General features: G+C 38.9%; 1 protein-coding gene across 7 annotated transcripts in view; it reads right to left on the reverse strand.

The window, feature by feature from the left end:
• REPS2 (RALBP1 associated Eps domain containing 2) overlaps nt 1-19,047 on the reverse strand; it is a 229,912-nt gene that overhangs the window by 62,328 nt on the left and 148,537 nt on the right. For all 7 annotated transcript variants that reach the window (XM_044234502.1, XM_044234497.1, XM_044234498.1 and 4 more), the window contains one exon: nt 7,294-7,355. In XM_044234502.1, coding sequence (XP_044090437.1) covers nt 7,294-7,355 — 62 coding nt within the window. The remainder of the gene's footprint in view (nt 1-7,293; nt 7,356-19,047) is intronic.

Consider the following 19,047-nt stretch of genomic DNA (forward strand, 5'->3'; position numbering starts at 1 on the left):
TTTTTTTTTTAAGAACTCAGGGAATTCACTGCCATGCCATTACTCAAGTCCTAAGGACTTAGCCAATCCACTTTCCTATTTACATCTTTCAGAGTCCTCTTTCTGTTTATTACATCCAGGGCTTTTGGTTGTACTTAGCAGTGGGGGAAGCAGGGAGAAATTAGTCTAAATCATCTTGTCCTCAATTGTGTTTTATGATGTTTCTACTATATTTGCAAGAATATTTTTCTTGGACAGAGGAATACAACACAGAATCAGAGACCTTAAGGTAGTAGGAGGATCTATCTAATCTTCACATTTTATAGAAGAAGCAGTAGGTCTGTGAGACTAATCTCCTTACTTCCCACAAAGCTACAGAGTAGTAGAGCTAAGAACAAGAGCACAGACACATTCATATCGTGCTCTGCAGCTTTCAGCAGTATGTTTTTTCATCATCACTGTTGAAGACAGATCCTGGGCCTAGATCTTCTTTCCTTAATTGCAGAAATACCCATTAACATACTGTTATTTTCAGCTAATCTACAGCGTGCACTGTAAGACAGAACAGGGTAACACTCTGGAAGAAAGCAAAGGTGGCACCCTAGGTGATAGGTTTGTAAATTCTCTTCAGAATAATTAAAAAGTTTCAAATACATAGAAAAATACCTTTTGACATATACTAAACTTACATACTGACGAATGAAAATTAGGATATTGTACACAGCTTTGAAAGTTCAAAAATATGCCTTATCTACACAGCCAATATATTAAGGTGATTCGATGACTAATGTACATGAGATCATTTGCATATATTATAGCAAAAGCTCTCATGATATCTGATGTATGCCCACTGAGTTTTAATTTGATCAAGAGAAAAGCCATGAAATGTAAAAAGTGGTGACATTTCCATACCGTTTATACTTAAAGAATGTTTTCTTACAGATATTTAAATGAGATAGTTCTTCATTTTACTCTATTAAAATGATTTAGTATGTGTTTAAAATGGATTGGGTATGCATGTTAAACTTTAATCAAATTTACATTTTAAAAATCTATTAACCCTGTGAGAAACTTACACAATCACCAGTAATGCCCCCCGCCACAAAGACCAAGAGAAAAAGAACAAGTATGTATGAGCTCTAAAACTCTTAATGTCTTCCAGGAGAATTTATGATTTTGTATTGCCAACTATACATTAACTTACAGAAAGAATACCTGAAATGACAGGATATTAAGAACATTTTCTAGGAAAGCATAGTGTCAAGTATTTTATAAGTAGCTCAGGACCTACAAACTGCCATTTGAATTGAAGTGAGCCTGTCATGCCTTCCAAACAACAAGAGGGTAGGATCTTATTTAAAAAGCCGTGGGGCGGCTGGGTGGCTCAGTGGATTAAAGCCTCTGCCTTCGGCTCAGGTCATGATCCCAGAGTCCTGGGATGGAGCCCCGCATCGGCTCGATCGATCGAGCTCCCTGCTGAGCAGAGAGCCTGCTTCCTCCTCTCTCTCTGCCTGCCTCTCCGCCTACTTGTGATCTCTGTCTGTCAAATAAATGAATAAAATCTTTAAAAAAAATAAAAAATAAAAAGCCGTGTCTAAGAAATTTGGCTTTGAAATGAACAGCAAGTCCAGGATATTCCTACTGGGTTCAATAGTGCCTGAGGAACCCCATTCTAGCCAGATGACAAAGTTAGATGAAAGACTCGCTGTGTTGCTGAAACAAGTAGTACTTTATATGTTAATTTTTTAAAAAGGAAATTTAAAAATTAAAAATTAAAAATGTTAATTTAAAAAATTTTAATTAAAAAAAGGATTAATTTTTTTAAAAAAGGAAAGAAAGACTTGCTGCATGGACTATGATTTCCTCTCAAGGTCATCTTGGGTTCCTGGCTCATCCTTCAAAACAGTACCTACAGGACCTGAGTTACACAGTGGCTAGTCCTTCCAGGAAGACCATCCCATCAAGGCCTCTAACCCTGCTGGAGTCAGCCATACCAAGAAGACGGAGACTCCCAAGACCATCCAGCAGGATCAGCGTTCTTGTCTCCACAGCATATGGGTACGTCCCCTCACCTGACTTGATGCCTCCCACCCTCACCAATTCAACAAAGACTTCTACTGCGCACTTAAAGAACTCAGGGCATGGGGCACCTGGGTGGCTCAGTCGTTAAGTGCCTGCCTTCGGCTGAGGTCATGATCCCAGGGTCCTGGGATCAAGCACTGCATTGGGCTCCCTGCTCAGTGGGGAGCCTGCTTCTCTCTCTTCCTCTACTCCTCCCCTGCTTGTGTTCTGTCTCTCCTCTGTCCTTCTCAAATAAATAAAATCTTAAAAAAAAAAAAAAGAGAGAGAGAGAGAGAACTTGGCATACCATTAATCCCATAATGCCAGAAAATCCCATAGGTTCTCAACTTCATCTCTGAACATTCCTTCTCTTGCCTTAATTCAGTGTTACTCAATCCCAGCTACACTTCAGAATCATGTGGGGAGCTTCTTAAAACTCCCAATGTCTGGACCTCCCACCACACCAAAATCTCTGGGGGTGGGACCCAGACCTCAGTAGGTTTAAAGCTCTCCCCCAGATGATTCCTGCGGGCACAATCTGAGTACCAATGAGCTAACTGATGCTCTGTGCTCTCCTGCCAGGGGCTGCTCCCTGGACAGAACTCTCCTATCAAGGGGCCCTTCCTCTCCCAAGGCTCTGGCACCACTGGGCCTCAATGGACCTCAAGCGGGCAGGCCACTGGCTCTTCGCTGCCATATCCGAACACTAAATCTTTCTCCCCTAAAATCTATCTTTCTAAATTTCAGACAGCTCCTTGAACACATGGGGATCTCTTGCATGCCTGCCTCCTTGCATTTGCTTTTTCTCTACGGTAATGCTCTCAACCCCTTGCCATCTGAAAAGAAAAATTCTCTTGTTTAAAACTCATTTCACTGGTCACCTTAGCCCTTCCATGAAGCCCTCTTGGTCTAAGCTTAAAAGTACTGATCAAATGCTTCTTCCACAGTACTTTCATCCTACAGTGCTATTTTAGTACACACTGTGTTGCCAGTGAGAAGCACTTGCTGTTCCAAGGTAAGCAATTAGTGGAATAAATAGGAAAATCCTGAGCACATTAGTCTACAGGGAGCCCCAATCATCAAATGCGGTGCTAATGTAAAACTGAAAAAATTATCCTTTGTACCAAAAAACTTTTTTAAATAAAGATTATCGCCCTAAGAAATTTGGCATGAGATCAATACTATTAAAGAGATTTAATTATTGGAGAACCAAACAGGCCCTTAGAGAACTGACATACAGGACGAGCACCAGCTCTGCAGACGGCATTTTCCTCAGTTTATACGCATACCAACAGTGAGCTACTAGTTTAACGCTCATGTTAACACGGCTCCATATAAAATAGTTAACTCTAACTGCTTTTTATCATCTGTGTTATAAATCAGCCTTTTTTAAAAAATTAATAAATAAATGTGTCACTTCTTAGGAGCTGAGCCAAAATACCATGCCCTGGTCCCTAGCCTGTCCTCAGAAAAACAGGGAACACAAACCATTTGATTCTTTATATATTCACTTGGTCCCTCTTGATTTTCCCTATAGTATGAAAAATAAAAAGATTTGCTTCTTTGAATTTATTCCTTTTCCTTACTCCAGGGCCCCATTTGTATAATTTACTCCATATGTCCGTATCATACTAGTGCTTAGTATTAAGGGCCAGCTAAACTGCATTTTATGCTGAACACCTATACTTCATCTCTCTCACTTGATAAAAGTAGAGATATACTTCTAGCGTATGTAGAAATGAGCTCTGTATACCTTTGTGGACACATATGCAAATGTACAAGTGCTTTTCTCTTACATACTTAAAACCTCAAAGGACATCACTGACTAGCCACATAGTTTTTTACACAGCTGTTCCTTTTTAGGGAACAGAATGTCTTCTTGTTTATTATAATCTAGTCTTAAACGTTTACCCATTTATCAAATTAAATAATATGAAAATTTTAAATCCAGGGGTACCGGGGTGGCTCAGTCAGTTAAGTGTCTGCCTTTGGCTCAGGTCATGATTCCCAGGATTCTGGGACTGAGACCCACATCAGGCTCCCTGCTCAGTGGGGATTCTGCCTTTCCCTCCATGCTTGAGCTCTCTCTCTCTCTCTCAAATAAATAAATATTTTTTTAAAGAAGGAAAATTTGGGGCACCTGGGTGGCTCAGTGGGTTAAGCCTCTGCTTTCGGCTTTCGGTCATGATCCCAGGGTCCTGGGATCGAGCCCCGCATTGGGCTCTCTGCTCTGCAGGGAGCCTGCTTCCTCCTCTCTCTCTGCCTGCCTCTCTGCCTACTTGTGATCTCTGTCAGATAAATAAAGAAAAAATCTTTTAAAAAAAATAAAGAAGGAAAATTTAAATCCAAAGCCTTTTATCTTAATCTCTTCTCACAGCTACTGACAAATTAAAGATTTAAATTATACCAACCTTCCTTGTTTCTCCCCTAAGTACTATAGTTTAAGTCTCATTTGGGTGTATATATTTTTTTCCAAAGTCAGATGGATTGCCTGTATATAACAAGGAACACTCAAGAAAATGTTTAACAGAGCAAAAGAAGAACTCAAAGTGCTTAAGTATGCTGTAATAAAGCTTGCTGTGTGAAGTGGTAAAAATGACCTCATGAGAGAGTAAGCCAGAAGGAAAAGAAAAGCAAATTAAAAACAAAAACAAAAACAAAAACAAAAAAACATGACAACTAGAAATCCGAAGCTAACGTGTGGTAAACTCCCTTTTTCAGTGTCACCTCTTTTAGGGAAAACTACTGGTCTAAGATACAAAAATTTAACTTTAATCCCATAAATAGAAAGGAGGTAAGAGATGAAAGCAGTTTGGAAATGTTCTTACCAGTATTTTAAAGCTGGTGGAGAATAACGTTCCCTAACCACCAAGCCCTCAGGGGATTGTTAAATCTTGTATAAAGAAAGAAAGAGGTGAATGGTCATACACACAGTGAAATTGGAAGCTTTACCAAAATTGACCAGGTTTCTTTACTGTAGGACTTCAAATCCTTTAATGAGCCCAAATGCACTGTGACTCTCTACAAGCGGGTGCTGAGGTGGCAGCCTGCGAATTTGTCTTATCACAGAACCCTGTTCATCTCTCCCAGAAGACCGTTGTATCACAAGCGGTTTGAGAAAGACTAGAATACACAGGCGCCCCGCCCACATGGTTAGGTGAGCCTCTCCCAGGGCCATCAGGAATTGGACATGGCACAAGGACTAAATACAGTCACCTATTCAGCTCCCAGGATTTCCTCTGTTGAATGTGTGTGTCCCACTTACAGTGGAGGAAAAGAGAGGAAGGGAAGGGAAGTGATGAAGGGGTTTTCTGCCTGCCTTTGTTACACACCTGTTTCTGCAGTCAGAAATCTCGAAAGTTAGGCCGCTGAGGTGGAGGCTTGGGCTGAGCACTCCGCTCACTGTTTACATTGTGATGGGAAATCTAGCAGATGAAGAAGCAGCCTCATTCATTAACGGTGACTTGAGAATTCCCAGCCCCCTATCACATCCTTGGTCACTAAGACCCGAAGCAGGCAGGAAGGCCACCTCAAGCAGGTCGGATGAGGACTGCTGATAGCAGCAATGCATTTCACAAGCAGGAAGTCACTCCTGTTACTTGTATAGGAGAAGATAAGGAGGTTGATCACAAAAGCCCTTTCAGACGGGTCTTCATGCATTCATCCAGGTGGCTCCCAAGCCCTAGTTTAAAACCAGTAGCTAGTAGGCAACTACCTCCAGAATGCCCACAATTTTGTTGTTACAAAGCCCAGGCCTGCTGTTGGTGCCAGTCAGGAGTTTGGTCTCATCTAGGTCCTCCACAGGCGGCACGTGGTGAAAGCTTCACCTGCCAGAGCAGCAGATCACTGTCTTACTGTCTACACAGACCCTTCAGCTCCAGGGATGGGGAGGGCAGCGACCTTTAGGAGATGGACCTCATCTGGGAAGCTGGCTCTACCTATTTACTAGCTATGTCACTTTGGCTGACCTGTTTAACCCCTGTATGCTTCAATTTCCTCACCTGTAAGAAAATAAAGGATATTAACACCTACTTCATAGGATTTTTGTGAAGATTAAATAATGCACTGAAAGCAATTAGCACCACACCTGGTCTACTGCAGATGCTCAAGAAACAGAGCTAGTAATTTAAATGAGCAGAAATTATAAACAGGGAAAAGCTTAGGATGAAACTAAAGCTTGCCATTAGATAAACAACAGGGACTCAATAAATACTTGTTGACTGATTAATCCACAACTTTTAAAGCCAATCCTGGAGTATTAGAAAAGGGGCTCTCACTCGCTTATATGTGAGTCAGGAAGAACAGGGCTTTTCCTTGCCCTTCAAACAGAGGAAGGAAAGCAGTACTCACTGAATCTGTACCTCAAGGTTGAGTGAATGCTAAAGATGGTCTAATTCTCTAAAAGAAGGACAAGCAAATGCCCAAAATGGTTTCAGTGACTCAGCAAGTCCTAAGATGTGCCATATGGAAAAGTATGTTCTGAAGCATCTAGACCAATAAGGTAGAAACTAGGACTGTTAACAGAGAATTTCCCAACATTTTCTGCTGAAAGTTAGAGGGCCTTTAAAGACAGAAAGTCTCTTCAGCAGCAATGAATGAAAGGAAGGATCTGTAGTGCCCTTTACACACTCGGCAGTTTGCAGCTTGCTTCTCATTTCCAACTCTACAAGGAGTGTTGATGAATAAGACCATAGTAGCACATATAAATGAGGCAGAATTAATTCACAAGTGGAACAGATTTTGGTGACACATTCTCCTAAGTCCTGCTGTTTCAGCTTATTGTTCCAAAGAAAATACCAACCTAAAGATAAAGAAAGCACTGTAGGCCCAAACCACAGCACGAACACCATGGTGACAACCATTAATTATGAAGAATTAACACAGCTCCTAAAATACTGATGACAATATACACACCCAAACTGTACACACTATATAGAAAAACCATGTCCCCCATCCCCCAACTGAAGAGTCACCCATTCTTCTTCTTTCTCTATCTGAAAACAACATGCAACCCTTGATGGCCAAAGGGGAACCAGTATGCATTGGTTTGATTGCTTATTGAGGAAACTTTCCCTTTTCCACATGAGGTTGGGGGACTGGACAGATAAGAAGAAATGCAGCTACTCTTTATACTCTCTGTCCAGACGTCATCTTGGGAATGTGACCGGCCAGTTCTGTGGCTACCAACCCTTGCAAAGAAAGCACAGTGGTAGGATACCCAACAGTTCACAGAAATCAACTTCTGTTTCCTACCTGTGATGGACAAGGTCTTGGAGGGAGCGCAGGTGGTGGAGGTAACAATCCTGACTTAGTAGCTGAAAAGAAAAACACATACTGTTAAGAATTACCAAAAACACATCGGGTGCTGCACTCAGGGTGGGGTCTGCTTGAGATGGTCTCTCCCCCTCTCCCTTTGCCCCTCCCCACCTCTCAAATAAATAAATATTTTTTTAAAAAACAGAATTACCAAGAACAAAACAAAATACCCTTTCCACTTTTTAACTAGGAATACCAATTGCCCTTAACATTTAACTAGGAATACCAATTGCAATTAACATGTTTATTAGGTTATTAAATTCCATCTGAAGGCTTAATTTAAAAAAAAAGGAGTACATGATATTTCTAATCACTTTTTCATTTTCATCCTACCTACCCCAAATCCAATTATTTATATAGGTTGTTTTGATTAAGACAGTATAAAACAGTAAGGAAAAGACACCCTCTGATCAAAGGACTGGAACCCAGCATGGGAAAGGAAGTCAATCCCTCATTATTCTGATGTTACTTGTTTAGTTTCAAATAATCTAGGCCCTTTAGTTTCTCTAATATGTCTCCCTCTCTCTTGGCCATTACACTACTCATTAGTTCAGCAAGTGAGCTACAGAAACGAAGGGAGCCAGAGTCCCCACAGTCAGCTCTGCTGCCCTGTAAGCTACTGGGTCTGACAACAGCAGGGAGGCTGAAAGAGATGGAACTAAATGATGTTGAGGGACACTTCAAAGATCTCAATTTCCTTTTTTCTCCCTGATCCTTATTAGCAGAAATAAAATCTGTTCCTATAATAATCTGGCCCCATTTAAAGGATGTTTTGAACAAAAGTCTCAGTCTAAATTTTTTTTAATTTTGTGAGATACAGAGAAAATTTGAATTAAGCCAAGAATGTCTGAGTTGTAACTAAATGAAAATAAACATCTGCTAGTGAATTATAAATAAAGCTCATGATCACACACAAGAAGTAAGTTTATTATCACACGCTGGCAAGTTAAACCATATTCTTTACAAAGACCTTAAAAAGCACACCATGCTCTATTTAACCATACCTAGTTTACTAGTGATTCTGTAATATGTGTGCTAATATTTGGACAATTTTCTGTGACTTAAAAATAAGTCATAGAAATGTGCCAAGAACATGAAAGTTTTTGCAAATCACTTTTGATCTGACCTAGCTAGATCAGACGAGCCAGAAGATGAAGTCTGGGGCTTTCCACCAAGGTAACTGAAGAGTAATTTCATAGAGATTTGCATTCTGAGCCAGTGCATGGATCTGGTACAACCATGTGGGCCCATCAGTGACTTCTCTCGATCTGTCTTTCATTAAAATTTATGAAACACATCAGTGGGTCAAAACTCCAGAGGTGGTGAGACCTTAACAGCCTTCGATAACAAAGCATATAGCAGCAGAAAAACAAAAGCCTCTGAAATTATCCATCTCGGGGCCATTCTGTACTCCAAAGTCCTCAGGATTGGGCCTTTAAATTACCGGTTTCTTTAAAAACAAAAATTTTTTTAAACTACATATGCTTTTAAAGCAAAGGCCTTGCACCAGAACAAAGTGTGTTTTTAACAAAAGAGGACTTATTAACACAAAGAAGACTAAGAATTGATAAGCCATTTAATTAACCAAACTTCTGCTTCTAGCAAGAGGGAATAACAAAGATGAGATTTACCCTCCTATTTGAAACAGCTGAAAACAAACACGGTTTTTATATGAAATCACAGTTTTTAGACACAAGACCAAAATGTATAAAACAACAGTTTTCAAGACACTAGGAAATTTGGCAGCAAAAGACAGTGATCCCTGAGAGACAGGAAACCAATCAATTGAGTCATATGTCTCACTCTCCCTGCTTAGATCTGCCTCCAGATGCATGTCTGATTCATTTCATTTTTACTATTTTTTTAATTTAAAAAATGCCTTATTTTTGTAAAAGATGATATGAGGGTGTTTCTGAATATACTTTTGGATAAAATCCCATCACCTATGAATATTCACAACAATTTGGTTTCTTCTTTTCAGTATCTTTATCTATTTTTGTTTTTTATCTTACTTACCTGGCTAGAAAATCTACTGTAAAGTTGACTTATAATAATCATATGGGCATTGTTATTGTCTCTTGATCTCAAAGGGAAGGCTCTCCTTATTTCAACATTAACTGTGATATTTGCTGTAGGTTAGTATAGAAACCCTTTAAGGGATTATGAAAATTCCCACCTACCATTATTTTGAGATTTTTTTTAATAACCTGTTGAGGCATTTTAGCCAAAGCTGCATGTCCACCCACTGAGATGATAGTATTTTCCCCTTACAATTAGTTAAAATGATAAGTTAGATTATAAATTCTTAAGTATTCAAACACCCTTGCTAACCTAGGATAATTCCAGCCTGGTCAGGTTTTTATACCCGCTAGATTTAGTTGGCTAATACCCTGTTTAGGATTTTTGCCAACTATATTCGTAAGTGAGACTGATAAGTGGGTTTCCTTTCACATATGGTATCTGGTAGGTTTGATTCAGCTGGAGAGCGTTCCCCATCTATACTCCGGCACAGGTGGCTACTGCTCAATGTCAGGTAGAACTTGACAGCAGATGTATCTGGGCCTGGAGTTTTGCTTGAAACAAGATTTTTAATGACTTCATTTCTTTAACTATTACAGGATTATTTAGACTTTCTAATTCTTAGGTCAGTTTTGGTAAATGATATTTTTCTAGACATTTATTGTCTAAATGTCCATATTTATTGACATAAAGACCTTCCCATGCCCTCCTCTACTCATCTTAATCTCCGTGCACATAACTTTTGTTTCCTACTGCTAATAATGCTGTTTGTATCATCACTGTAGTTTCCCTTCATTGAGCTTACCTGACATTTTCCCATTTTATTACTCTTTTCAAAAAGCCAGCTTTCCTGATCCTCTGTATTGTCTGCTTGCTTTGTGTTTCATTAATGCCTGTTCATCTCCTTGTATTTTCTCTCTTTGGGCTTATCCTATTCTTTTCGTAGCTTAAATTACTTGCTTAACTGATTGCATTTCTTCTTTTCTAATGTAAGCATTTAGTGTTACAAATGGTCTTCCAGGTGTCACAGGTTTTGATATGTTCTCATTCAGTTTTAAAGTCTTCCTAGTTTCCATTACAACCTCTTTTACTAACGATATTACCTTTTGTCTGAAGTTTATCCTTTAGAACTTCCTTCATGGTTAGGCTGTTAGGACCAGCTTAGTCAGTTTGTGTGACTGAAAAGTCTTTATTTTACCCTTATTCTTCAAAGAGTAGTTCACTGGGTATAGATTCTAGATGGACAGCTATTTTCTCACAGCACGTTAAAAATAATATTTCGCTGTCTTCTGGCTTCCATTATTGCTGGCGAGAAGTCATGTGTCTACAGAACCATTGTTTTCTCATTAAGTAGTCTGTCTTCTCTCTGGTTGCTTTTGAAATCTCTTTGCAGTGTTCTGCAGTACCGAACTTGACACTGAGTCTGCCTATTTCTTCATCCTCTTTTTCTTTCATAACCTACTGAGCTTCACTAGAGTTTCTGAATCATGTGGCATCCTGTTCACCTTGGGAAATTCTGAGTGATTCTCCAAATACTGTCTTTCTGCCATTTTCTGTTACCTCTCCTTCTGGGGTTCTTTGTCTCAACTGTGTTGGTTTCCGGATAATTTTCTAAGATCTACTGTTACATTAACCAATTCCCTCATCAACTGTGCTTAATGTCCTGTTAATCCAGTCCTCAAGTTTATTTTAATGACTGTTTCCTTTCTAGTTCTATTTGATCTGTTTTCAAAATTTTTTTCATTTTTATAATTTCTTGGCTACATACTTATTTTTTCTGTCTCCTTTTCTTTCAATTTATTGAACATATTTATGTAATAATCTGTGTCGATAATCCTACAATCTAAGGGCTTCGTATTTACTATGCTTTTGTTGCTCCTGCTAGCTCTGTCTCCTTGTGTTCCATTTCCTAGAGTGCTTGATGACCTCTGTCTGACTCCAAATGCACATCCCTTGGAACTTCACCTGTAGGAACTGGGCCCTGTGTGCAAAGTGGGTTCCTCCTCTACTGTCCTCCAGAAACTCAAAGGTGCTTATCAACCTGGGATCACTTGAAACTAAAAGCTTGGCTTGATACGTATAGGATTCCCAGTTTCTGCTGTCCTGAATTTTATTAAATGTCCTATAGCAAGACTTTTGAGTCTAGATACTAGTTTGAATACTTGCAACTAAACTCACTCTTACCTCATTAACGTAATAGTGAAAAGAACTGTTTAAATTTTCTCTGGGAAAATAGATGAGTGGCTGATAGCTAAATGAGCAGTAGAGAAAACAGACAATAACCAAGGTGTACCAAAGAAACCCCCCAGTTCTCAAGAACTGAGGACATCAAACTCCTCTGAAAGTAAGGATGAAGAAAGCAATAAAATGAAGAAAGCAATAAGAAGTAAAGAAAATGAACTAATCGTGAATCCTATTTCCTACCCTTTAAAAGGGCATACCTTGACCATACCCTTGAAGGTCAGGTTCCAGCTACACCTCATGCAGGTTTGGGCTTCAGGATCCCTGCTCGTGTGGTCCCCTCTGCCTGCAGTGTCCATGCCCTAACCCTACTCCACCTGGATAACTCAGAATATCTTAAGTGTCCAACAAATATCTCTTTGAACTAACATAAGAACTATAGGACCATGATCCATCCCCATGTTGGAAAAAAAATTAATTGAAGCCCTTTAGGAGCAGTTAGATCCTAAGATTTTTCTCTCACATTCTACACATTTTCATCATGCTTCCCACTCCAGCAAAAGGCTAGAAGTATCCTTCTTCTCCAGGGAGGACACCAGGTCCAGATGAAGGCAGGGGGCCATATTGAAAACAGGGGGATCTAGTATATGTATACATTCTGGATGGTGAGACTGCCATCCCTCTTCCTCTCTGCTCCCAGACTTTTGTATCCAGAGGTTAAAAGAAGTGCTCCAGGGAAATGGACCAGCCAAGAAGGAAGATATAGATACCAACATCAAGAGATCTCCAACAAGATGACCAAATCAGATCATTCCACTACGAAACCCACAGATGGCAAGTCCTACCCATTTATCCATATATTCCAATCGGTTTTTTATGCCCTTTCTTACACAGAAACAGATGATGAAGTATTATCAGATATCTACATAAAAATTTCTAAAATAGTACAATAGGAAAAAAAAGGTTAATCTCAAAGATACAGATTAGATCCTAATAGGGGAAAATTCTTCAATGTATATTAGCATCATCATAATGATCATTCTGTTTATATTCTAGAACTACTTAAACATTTACTATGTATCAAGCATTGTGAGGTACTGTGAAAATATCAGTGAAAAAAAAACAACAGTAAAAAAAGCTCTACCCCCACAAAGCTTTATTTTATTTACTAAGAAGATCGCTAATGGGATGGGAGTAAGGAGTGAAATTTCTCAAAGTTATCATGGAAATCCTCAGTAAGAGATAAGAGATGTTATTTGCAAAGATGAAATACTCAAGATGTTGCTGAAAATAAGAAAAATAGTAAAATAATTAAAAAGAGAATCTGAAAATTAAAAACATGATATCAGAGGAGTACCTGGGTGGTTCAGTGGGTTAAGCCACTGTCTTTGGCTCAAGGCATGGTTTCAGGGTCCTGGGATTGAGCCCCACCACACATTGGGCTCTCTGCTCAGTGGGAAGCCCGCTTCCCCCTCTCTCTGCCTGCCTCTCTGCCTACTTGTGATCTCTGTCTCTATCAAATAAATAAATAAATAAATAAATCTTTTTTAAAAAAAACATGAATAGTAGAAAGGGAAAGCTTAATAGAAAGATTCAAAGATAATCTAAGGAGATCTTTTTTTTACAGATTTATTTACTTATCTAGTAGGGAGGGGAGGAGAGAGAAAGAGAGAGAGGGCATGCACATGTGAGTGCAGAGGGGAGAAGCAGAGGGAGAAGGAGAGTGAGTCCCAAGCAGATGCCACGCTGAGCATAGAGCCCAATATGGGGCTCAATCCCACGACCCTGAGATCATGACCTGAGCCAAACCAAGAGTGTGCCACCCAGGCACCCAACCTACGGAGATCTTTTAAAAAAGCAGGATAATATCCAAATAAAATTCCACAAAAAGAGAGAAAATAGCAGGGAAAAAAATCACATAGTCTAAGAAAACTACCCAGAAATGAAGACTAGGGCTTTCTAAACTAGAAGAGCCCACTGAGTACCCAGAACAATGGAAGAAAACAGACCCATGGCAAAGTGCATATGAAATTTCAAAATACAGGAGTTAGAAGATTCTACAAATGTCCAGCAGGGGATGGAAGAGGAGGGCAGGCCACATCCAAAGGATCAAGAGTCCAGACAGTTTTAAACTTTTAATACACCACTGAAAGCTAGAATTCACTGAAGCAATGTCATGAAAATTCTGAAGGAAACTGATTTCCAACCGATGGTTTAATACCCAAATGAGTATCCAGCTTCATGGTTCAATTGAAGGCATTCTTAGACATTCAGGGGCTTATATTGAGCTCTATGTACCTTCTCCAAAAAAGCTACTCAAGGATGTGTTCTACCAAAGCAAGAGAGTAAACCAAAAAAGAGAAGGCACAGGATAAAGGAGTTCCAACATGGAAGAAGAAAAGAATCGTTGGATGACAGAGAAGAGAGATGCCATGATAAGAACTATGTATCAGGCATGGAAGACAATCACTCTACATTTCTTCAAACAGATGAAACAAATACCTGTGTCAGAATTTCAAGAGGAACATTGGAAAACTGAGGCAGTCTACAGTTGCTTCAGGGGCAAGTACATTGAAAAGAAACAAGCTGATTATGCACTCCAGGGCCAACAAAAATCCGTGCAAGTAGGAAAAGTAAATAATTTACTATATGGCTTACATAGCCATAAGAATAATATAAACACTAAATACTGATCTAACCCAAATTCTACCAACTGTACTGAGAGGGTGAAGGAGGAGAAAAGGTGCTAGAAGGAGAAGGCAGCAGATGATGACTAAAACAGAAAAGTCAACAAGAGGTTATATAAATATGTTATTTTAAAATGTGAGATACCAAAAGGATATAAACAATTCTGTAGCAGAGCGTATTCTCACAAGTCTTGAGGAGTATCAGTGGTCTCGGAGGCACTCCCCAAACTCCAGTTTGTTCCTGCAGTTCAGCATGGAGGCCTGGGCCTTTCCTCTCCACCGTATCAGGGCATCAGCTGTGATTAGTCACTTTTCCAGCTCTTTCCCCTCTCTTTCCAGAAGTCCCATCCACTGACCCGCAGTCAAGAGAAGGCAAAACTAAGAGTACCCACCCACTTCACTTCACTCGAGATTTGGAGGTTCAGAAAGAAATCTCAATATTTGCCTACGCACACACATGGCTTCTAGAAGGAGGCAGGCAGAGTCATGCCTCGGGTTTTCCCTTAGCTGCCACTCTCTCAAAAAAAGAAAAAAAATGACACTAGCTCACTCATCTTTCCTTATTTGGTTTCTGCTGAAAAATCTCTTCTATGTGTTCATGACTCTTCCTTTAACAGTAGGTGATACTAATCTAGCTTCATTCTACCAAGTTTATGTCTGATTCATACTTTTACCTCCCAGAGCATCTAAACACACTGCCTTGGGTGTATTAAGCATTCACCTGGTGAATTTAGTAAAATATCTCCTCTTACAATAGTTCCAGTGCATTCATGATTTTATTTTATTTTTTTTTCCATTCGTGATTTTAAAATGGATTCAAATATTTTATCCAGCATGCTCTAATCAACTTAAAAAAGAGAAAGGGGCGCTGGGTGGCTCAGTCAGTTAAGCATCTGTCTTCAGCTCAGGTCATGATCCCCTGGTCCTGGGATCAGCCCGCATCCAGCCCGCATCAGGCTCCCTGCTCAGTGGGGAGTCTGCTTCTCCCTCTCCCTCTGCCTGCTGCTCCTCCTACTTGTATTTACTTTCTGTCAAAGGAATAAATAAAATATTCAAAAAATAAAAATTAAAAAGAGAGAAAAAGTATACCTTCATGCAAAGCGAAACTGAAAAACCACTTTGGCTGAGTAATCTAGTGTACACATGCAAAAGATGAAAACATACCTACAACAGTAACACTTGCTTTCCTAGAAGGAAAGAGAAGGAAAGAAGAGGGGAGGAAAACACCTTTGATGCATACATTAAAAGCTTTACCATACATGTGAAGCAATCGCAGATTTATTCCTAAGTCTGACGTTAATAAGGTAGAATACCAGATATCAGCAAAGTTTTGTAAAATCAGAAAATTTTGTAAATGTAACCAGGGAAAAAATAATAGATACCCAAATCCTCAAAACCAGATGTAAAAGTTCATGAAAGAAACTGCCATTTAATCCTAAACTCAGAAAATACAGTAACAGTAACAGAAAATACAGTAATAGGTGTTTATTAAATTTATTGAAAGATGTGCATTTTCTAGCACTGATCTGCTGATTCTCAGGCTCCTGCTATCTTCATCCAAAACGTCAACCTCTTAGATTTTTTTATCTTTTTATTTTATTATGCTTAGAAATTTCCAGACAAAATATTATCCATATATGTGACTGTCTATACTAATTTCCCTCAGATCTTTACAAAGCCCAAAATCAATGATTTAATGAAAATATGTTCCAAATTACTAAGTAGAAATAAAGCAGCCAATGTGGCAACTGAAAGCTGCAAGGAACAGAAAGCCAATTCTTTGCGGGAGAGAACCTTGAAATAACTTCAGCTGTGAAAAAGCCTCCCATCCCCCCAAACTATGAATATTTTATGAAGAAAATAAAAGCATTCAAATGCCAAAGGAAAAAAAAAACACTTAAAGGATGGAAAATGTTGAAGGGAGCCTGCCAGTGGGACCTGCACTTTTAACTATCAATCAAGTAGAGAGTTAGCCATATGCAAAGCTTCAAGGATTTCCTCAGTGAGGACCATTCTTCTTCTTGGCAAGTTCATTAAAATGGTGATTTCTTTGTAATAGAAAATGTACTTTCTTTCCTTACTACTCACAAAAACATGTGTGAGCCTATGCCTATCCCCTAATCACCCAGTTACACACAGTGATGGGTTCATATGTCATATACACCTACAAATATGATAAAATGTTTGCCAGGAGTAGTTTTCCAAAAAGAGCTGCTTCGATCCCCTGATAACGCCCCACTTCCCCCCACCAAACCCACAACCTCATTAAATTCTCTGCTAAACACAACAATTATTTTTTACCAGTGAAAAGACAGGAATTTACACACAACTTGGAATTATTCACCAGGGAAAATATTAATGACTGAGTTTAGAAAAGTAATGAGATCAAATTCAATTCTTCCACTTCACAGATGAGAAAATTAAGGCCTGGGGAAGTAAAATGACATCACCAAAGCTACTATGAGGCAGCAATCAGTATCACATTTTGATCCTACAGGACAGGTAATGGTAAAGAGCAAAAAAGGGCACTGAGATAGGGGATAAAGAGCTGGACAGGTGTTATTGTATGTCCAGGGAATAAGCATGTCAGAAGGCTGAAAGTAAGAAAAGTATTGCAATTTCAAGGAACTAAAATGATGCTTCTGCATATGCTACATGCCACAAACTCAAATAAATGAGTAGATGCTAGACACTACCTTAAAATATGTCACTGTAGCAAATATTTAGCATTCTAAGTCACGTGATTATCTCTTCACAAGACTACATATGACCGCCTTGCTTTAAAAAATATTCAGTGTAGTACTACCATAAGGACATAGAGATCAACAAACAGAACAGAGAGTCCAGAAAGAAACCCTTAAATTTACAGTCAAGTGATTTTCAACAAAGGTGCCACGGCAACTCAATAGGAATTTTTTTCAATATGCAGGGCTGAAACAACTGGATATCCACATATAAAGAAATGAACTTAGACCCTCAGCTCACACTACAAACAAAATTTAAATAAAAATGGATTCGAGACATGAATATGAGCTAACATTGTAGTATCTTTAGAAATAAATAACAGAAAAGCTTCAAGACATTAGGTTAGGCAAAGATTTCTTAGATGTGACACCAAAAGAACATTCTAAACAGGAAAAGAATTGATAAACTGTACTTCATTGAAATGCAAAACTTTTTTGCTTCAAAATACACCACTAAGAAAATGGAAAGACAGGCCACAGAATGGGAAGAAAATATTTGCAAATTACACATCTGATAAAGGCCTTGTATCCAGAATACTCTAAGAACTCCCGAATACACACTCAACAATAAAAAGGTAAACACTATCCCCCCTCAAAAAAGAAGACAAACACCCAATTTAAAAGTGGGCAAATGATTTCAGTAGACATTTCATCAAAGAAGACATAGAAATCATTAATAAGCACATGAAAAGATGCTCAACATCATTAGTCATCAGGGAAACAAATCAAAACCACAACAAAAAGCCACTTCACACCCAGCAGGATAGCTATAATTTTAAAAAATAGTAAGCATTGGTAAAAATGGGAAGAAACAGTAACCCCTGCACACTGCTGGTGAAAATGTAAAATAGTATGGACACTTTAGAAAACAGTTCAGCAGTTTCTTAAAGTTACCATACACCCAGTAATTCCACTCCTAGGTCCTATGCCAAAAGAAATGAAAACATATGTCCCACAAAGACCTGTATGTAAGTGTTCACGGTAGCATTATTCCTAACAGGCAAAAGGTATAAACAACTCAGGTGCCCATGAAACTGAAGACTGGAGAGACAACACGTGGTACGTACATACAACGGGACGCTATTCCACAATTAAAAAATGAAATACTGATACAAGCTACAACTTAGATGAACCTCGAAAACGTCACATAAAGTTTAGTAAGCCAGACGCAAAGACTGCATATTTATGATTTCATTTATACGACATTTCCAGAAATGCGAATCTCTAGAAACAGGAGGCAGATGACTGGTCGTCGGGAGCTGGGCATGGGGATTGACTGTAAAGAGTCCTGGGGCATCCTCCTGGGGCGCTGAAAATGCTCTGAAACTGGATTATGGTGACAGCACAATCTGATAAATTTACTGTCAGTCACTGAGTTGTACACTTAAAATGGATGAACTTTATGGTCTGAAAATTATACCTCAACAGTTTTTTTTCAAGCTAAGGGTGGAGGAAAAAGTATAATTAATCATATGGGAGAGGGAACACAGATGAAACAAAATGGGCCACAGTTGATCACTGTTGAGGCCAGGGATTCAGTACACGATTCCTTTCCTTTTTTGTAGATATTTAACACAAGAATTTGAATAACAATTTATATTCATAATAACAATTTTTGATAATCAAAAAAAATAAATTCCTAAGATCTCCCAGTATTTATGAAGGCAAAACTTTCTTTCCTGTCTCCCTAAAGAACCTCAGGGAAATTGGTCCAATACTGTAAATCACATAAAAGAAAACACAGAAAAACAGTATTAGTTTCTTGCATATTGGGCCCCATATCTATTCTTTAATATATCTTTTAACTTCAGATGAATTACTGCCTGTAGAAAAACAGTAAGGTGTGCCCCCCAAGTTAAATTAATACAGATTGCTTTCTCTGATACAAAACCTGTTGTAACAGAAACTTGAACAAAGAGGATTCCGATGGAGAACAAAGCAATTGCATTTTCTGGATCTCAGTCTCATCTCCTGTACTGGGTGAGAGGTGGCCAAGATGTCATGCATGTTGTCTTTTAGCACTGACACTCTATGATTTTATAATTTATTTGCTAGTTTTT

This window comes from Neovison vison, chromosome X (genome assembly GCF_020171115.1).
Source record: "Neovison vison isolate M4711 chromosome X, ASM_NN_V1, whole genome shotgun sequence".
In the NCBI taxonomy this organism is placed as follows: Eukaryota; Metazoa; Chordata; class Mammalia; order Carnivora; family Mustelidae; genus Neogale; species Neogale vison.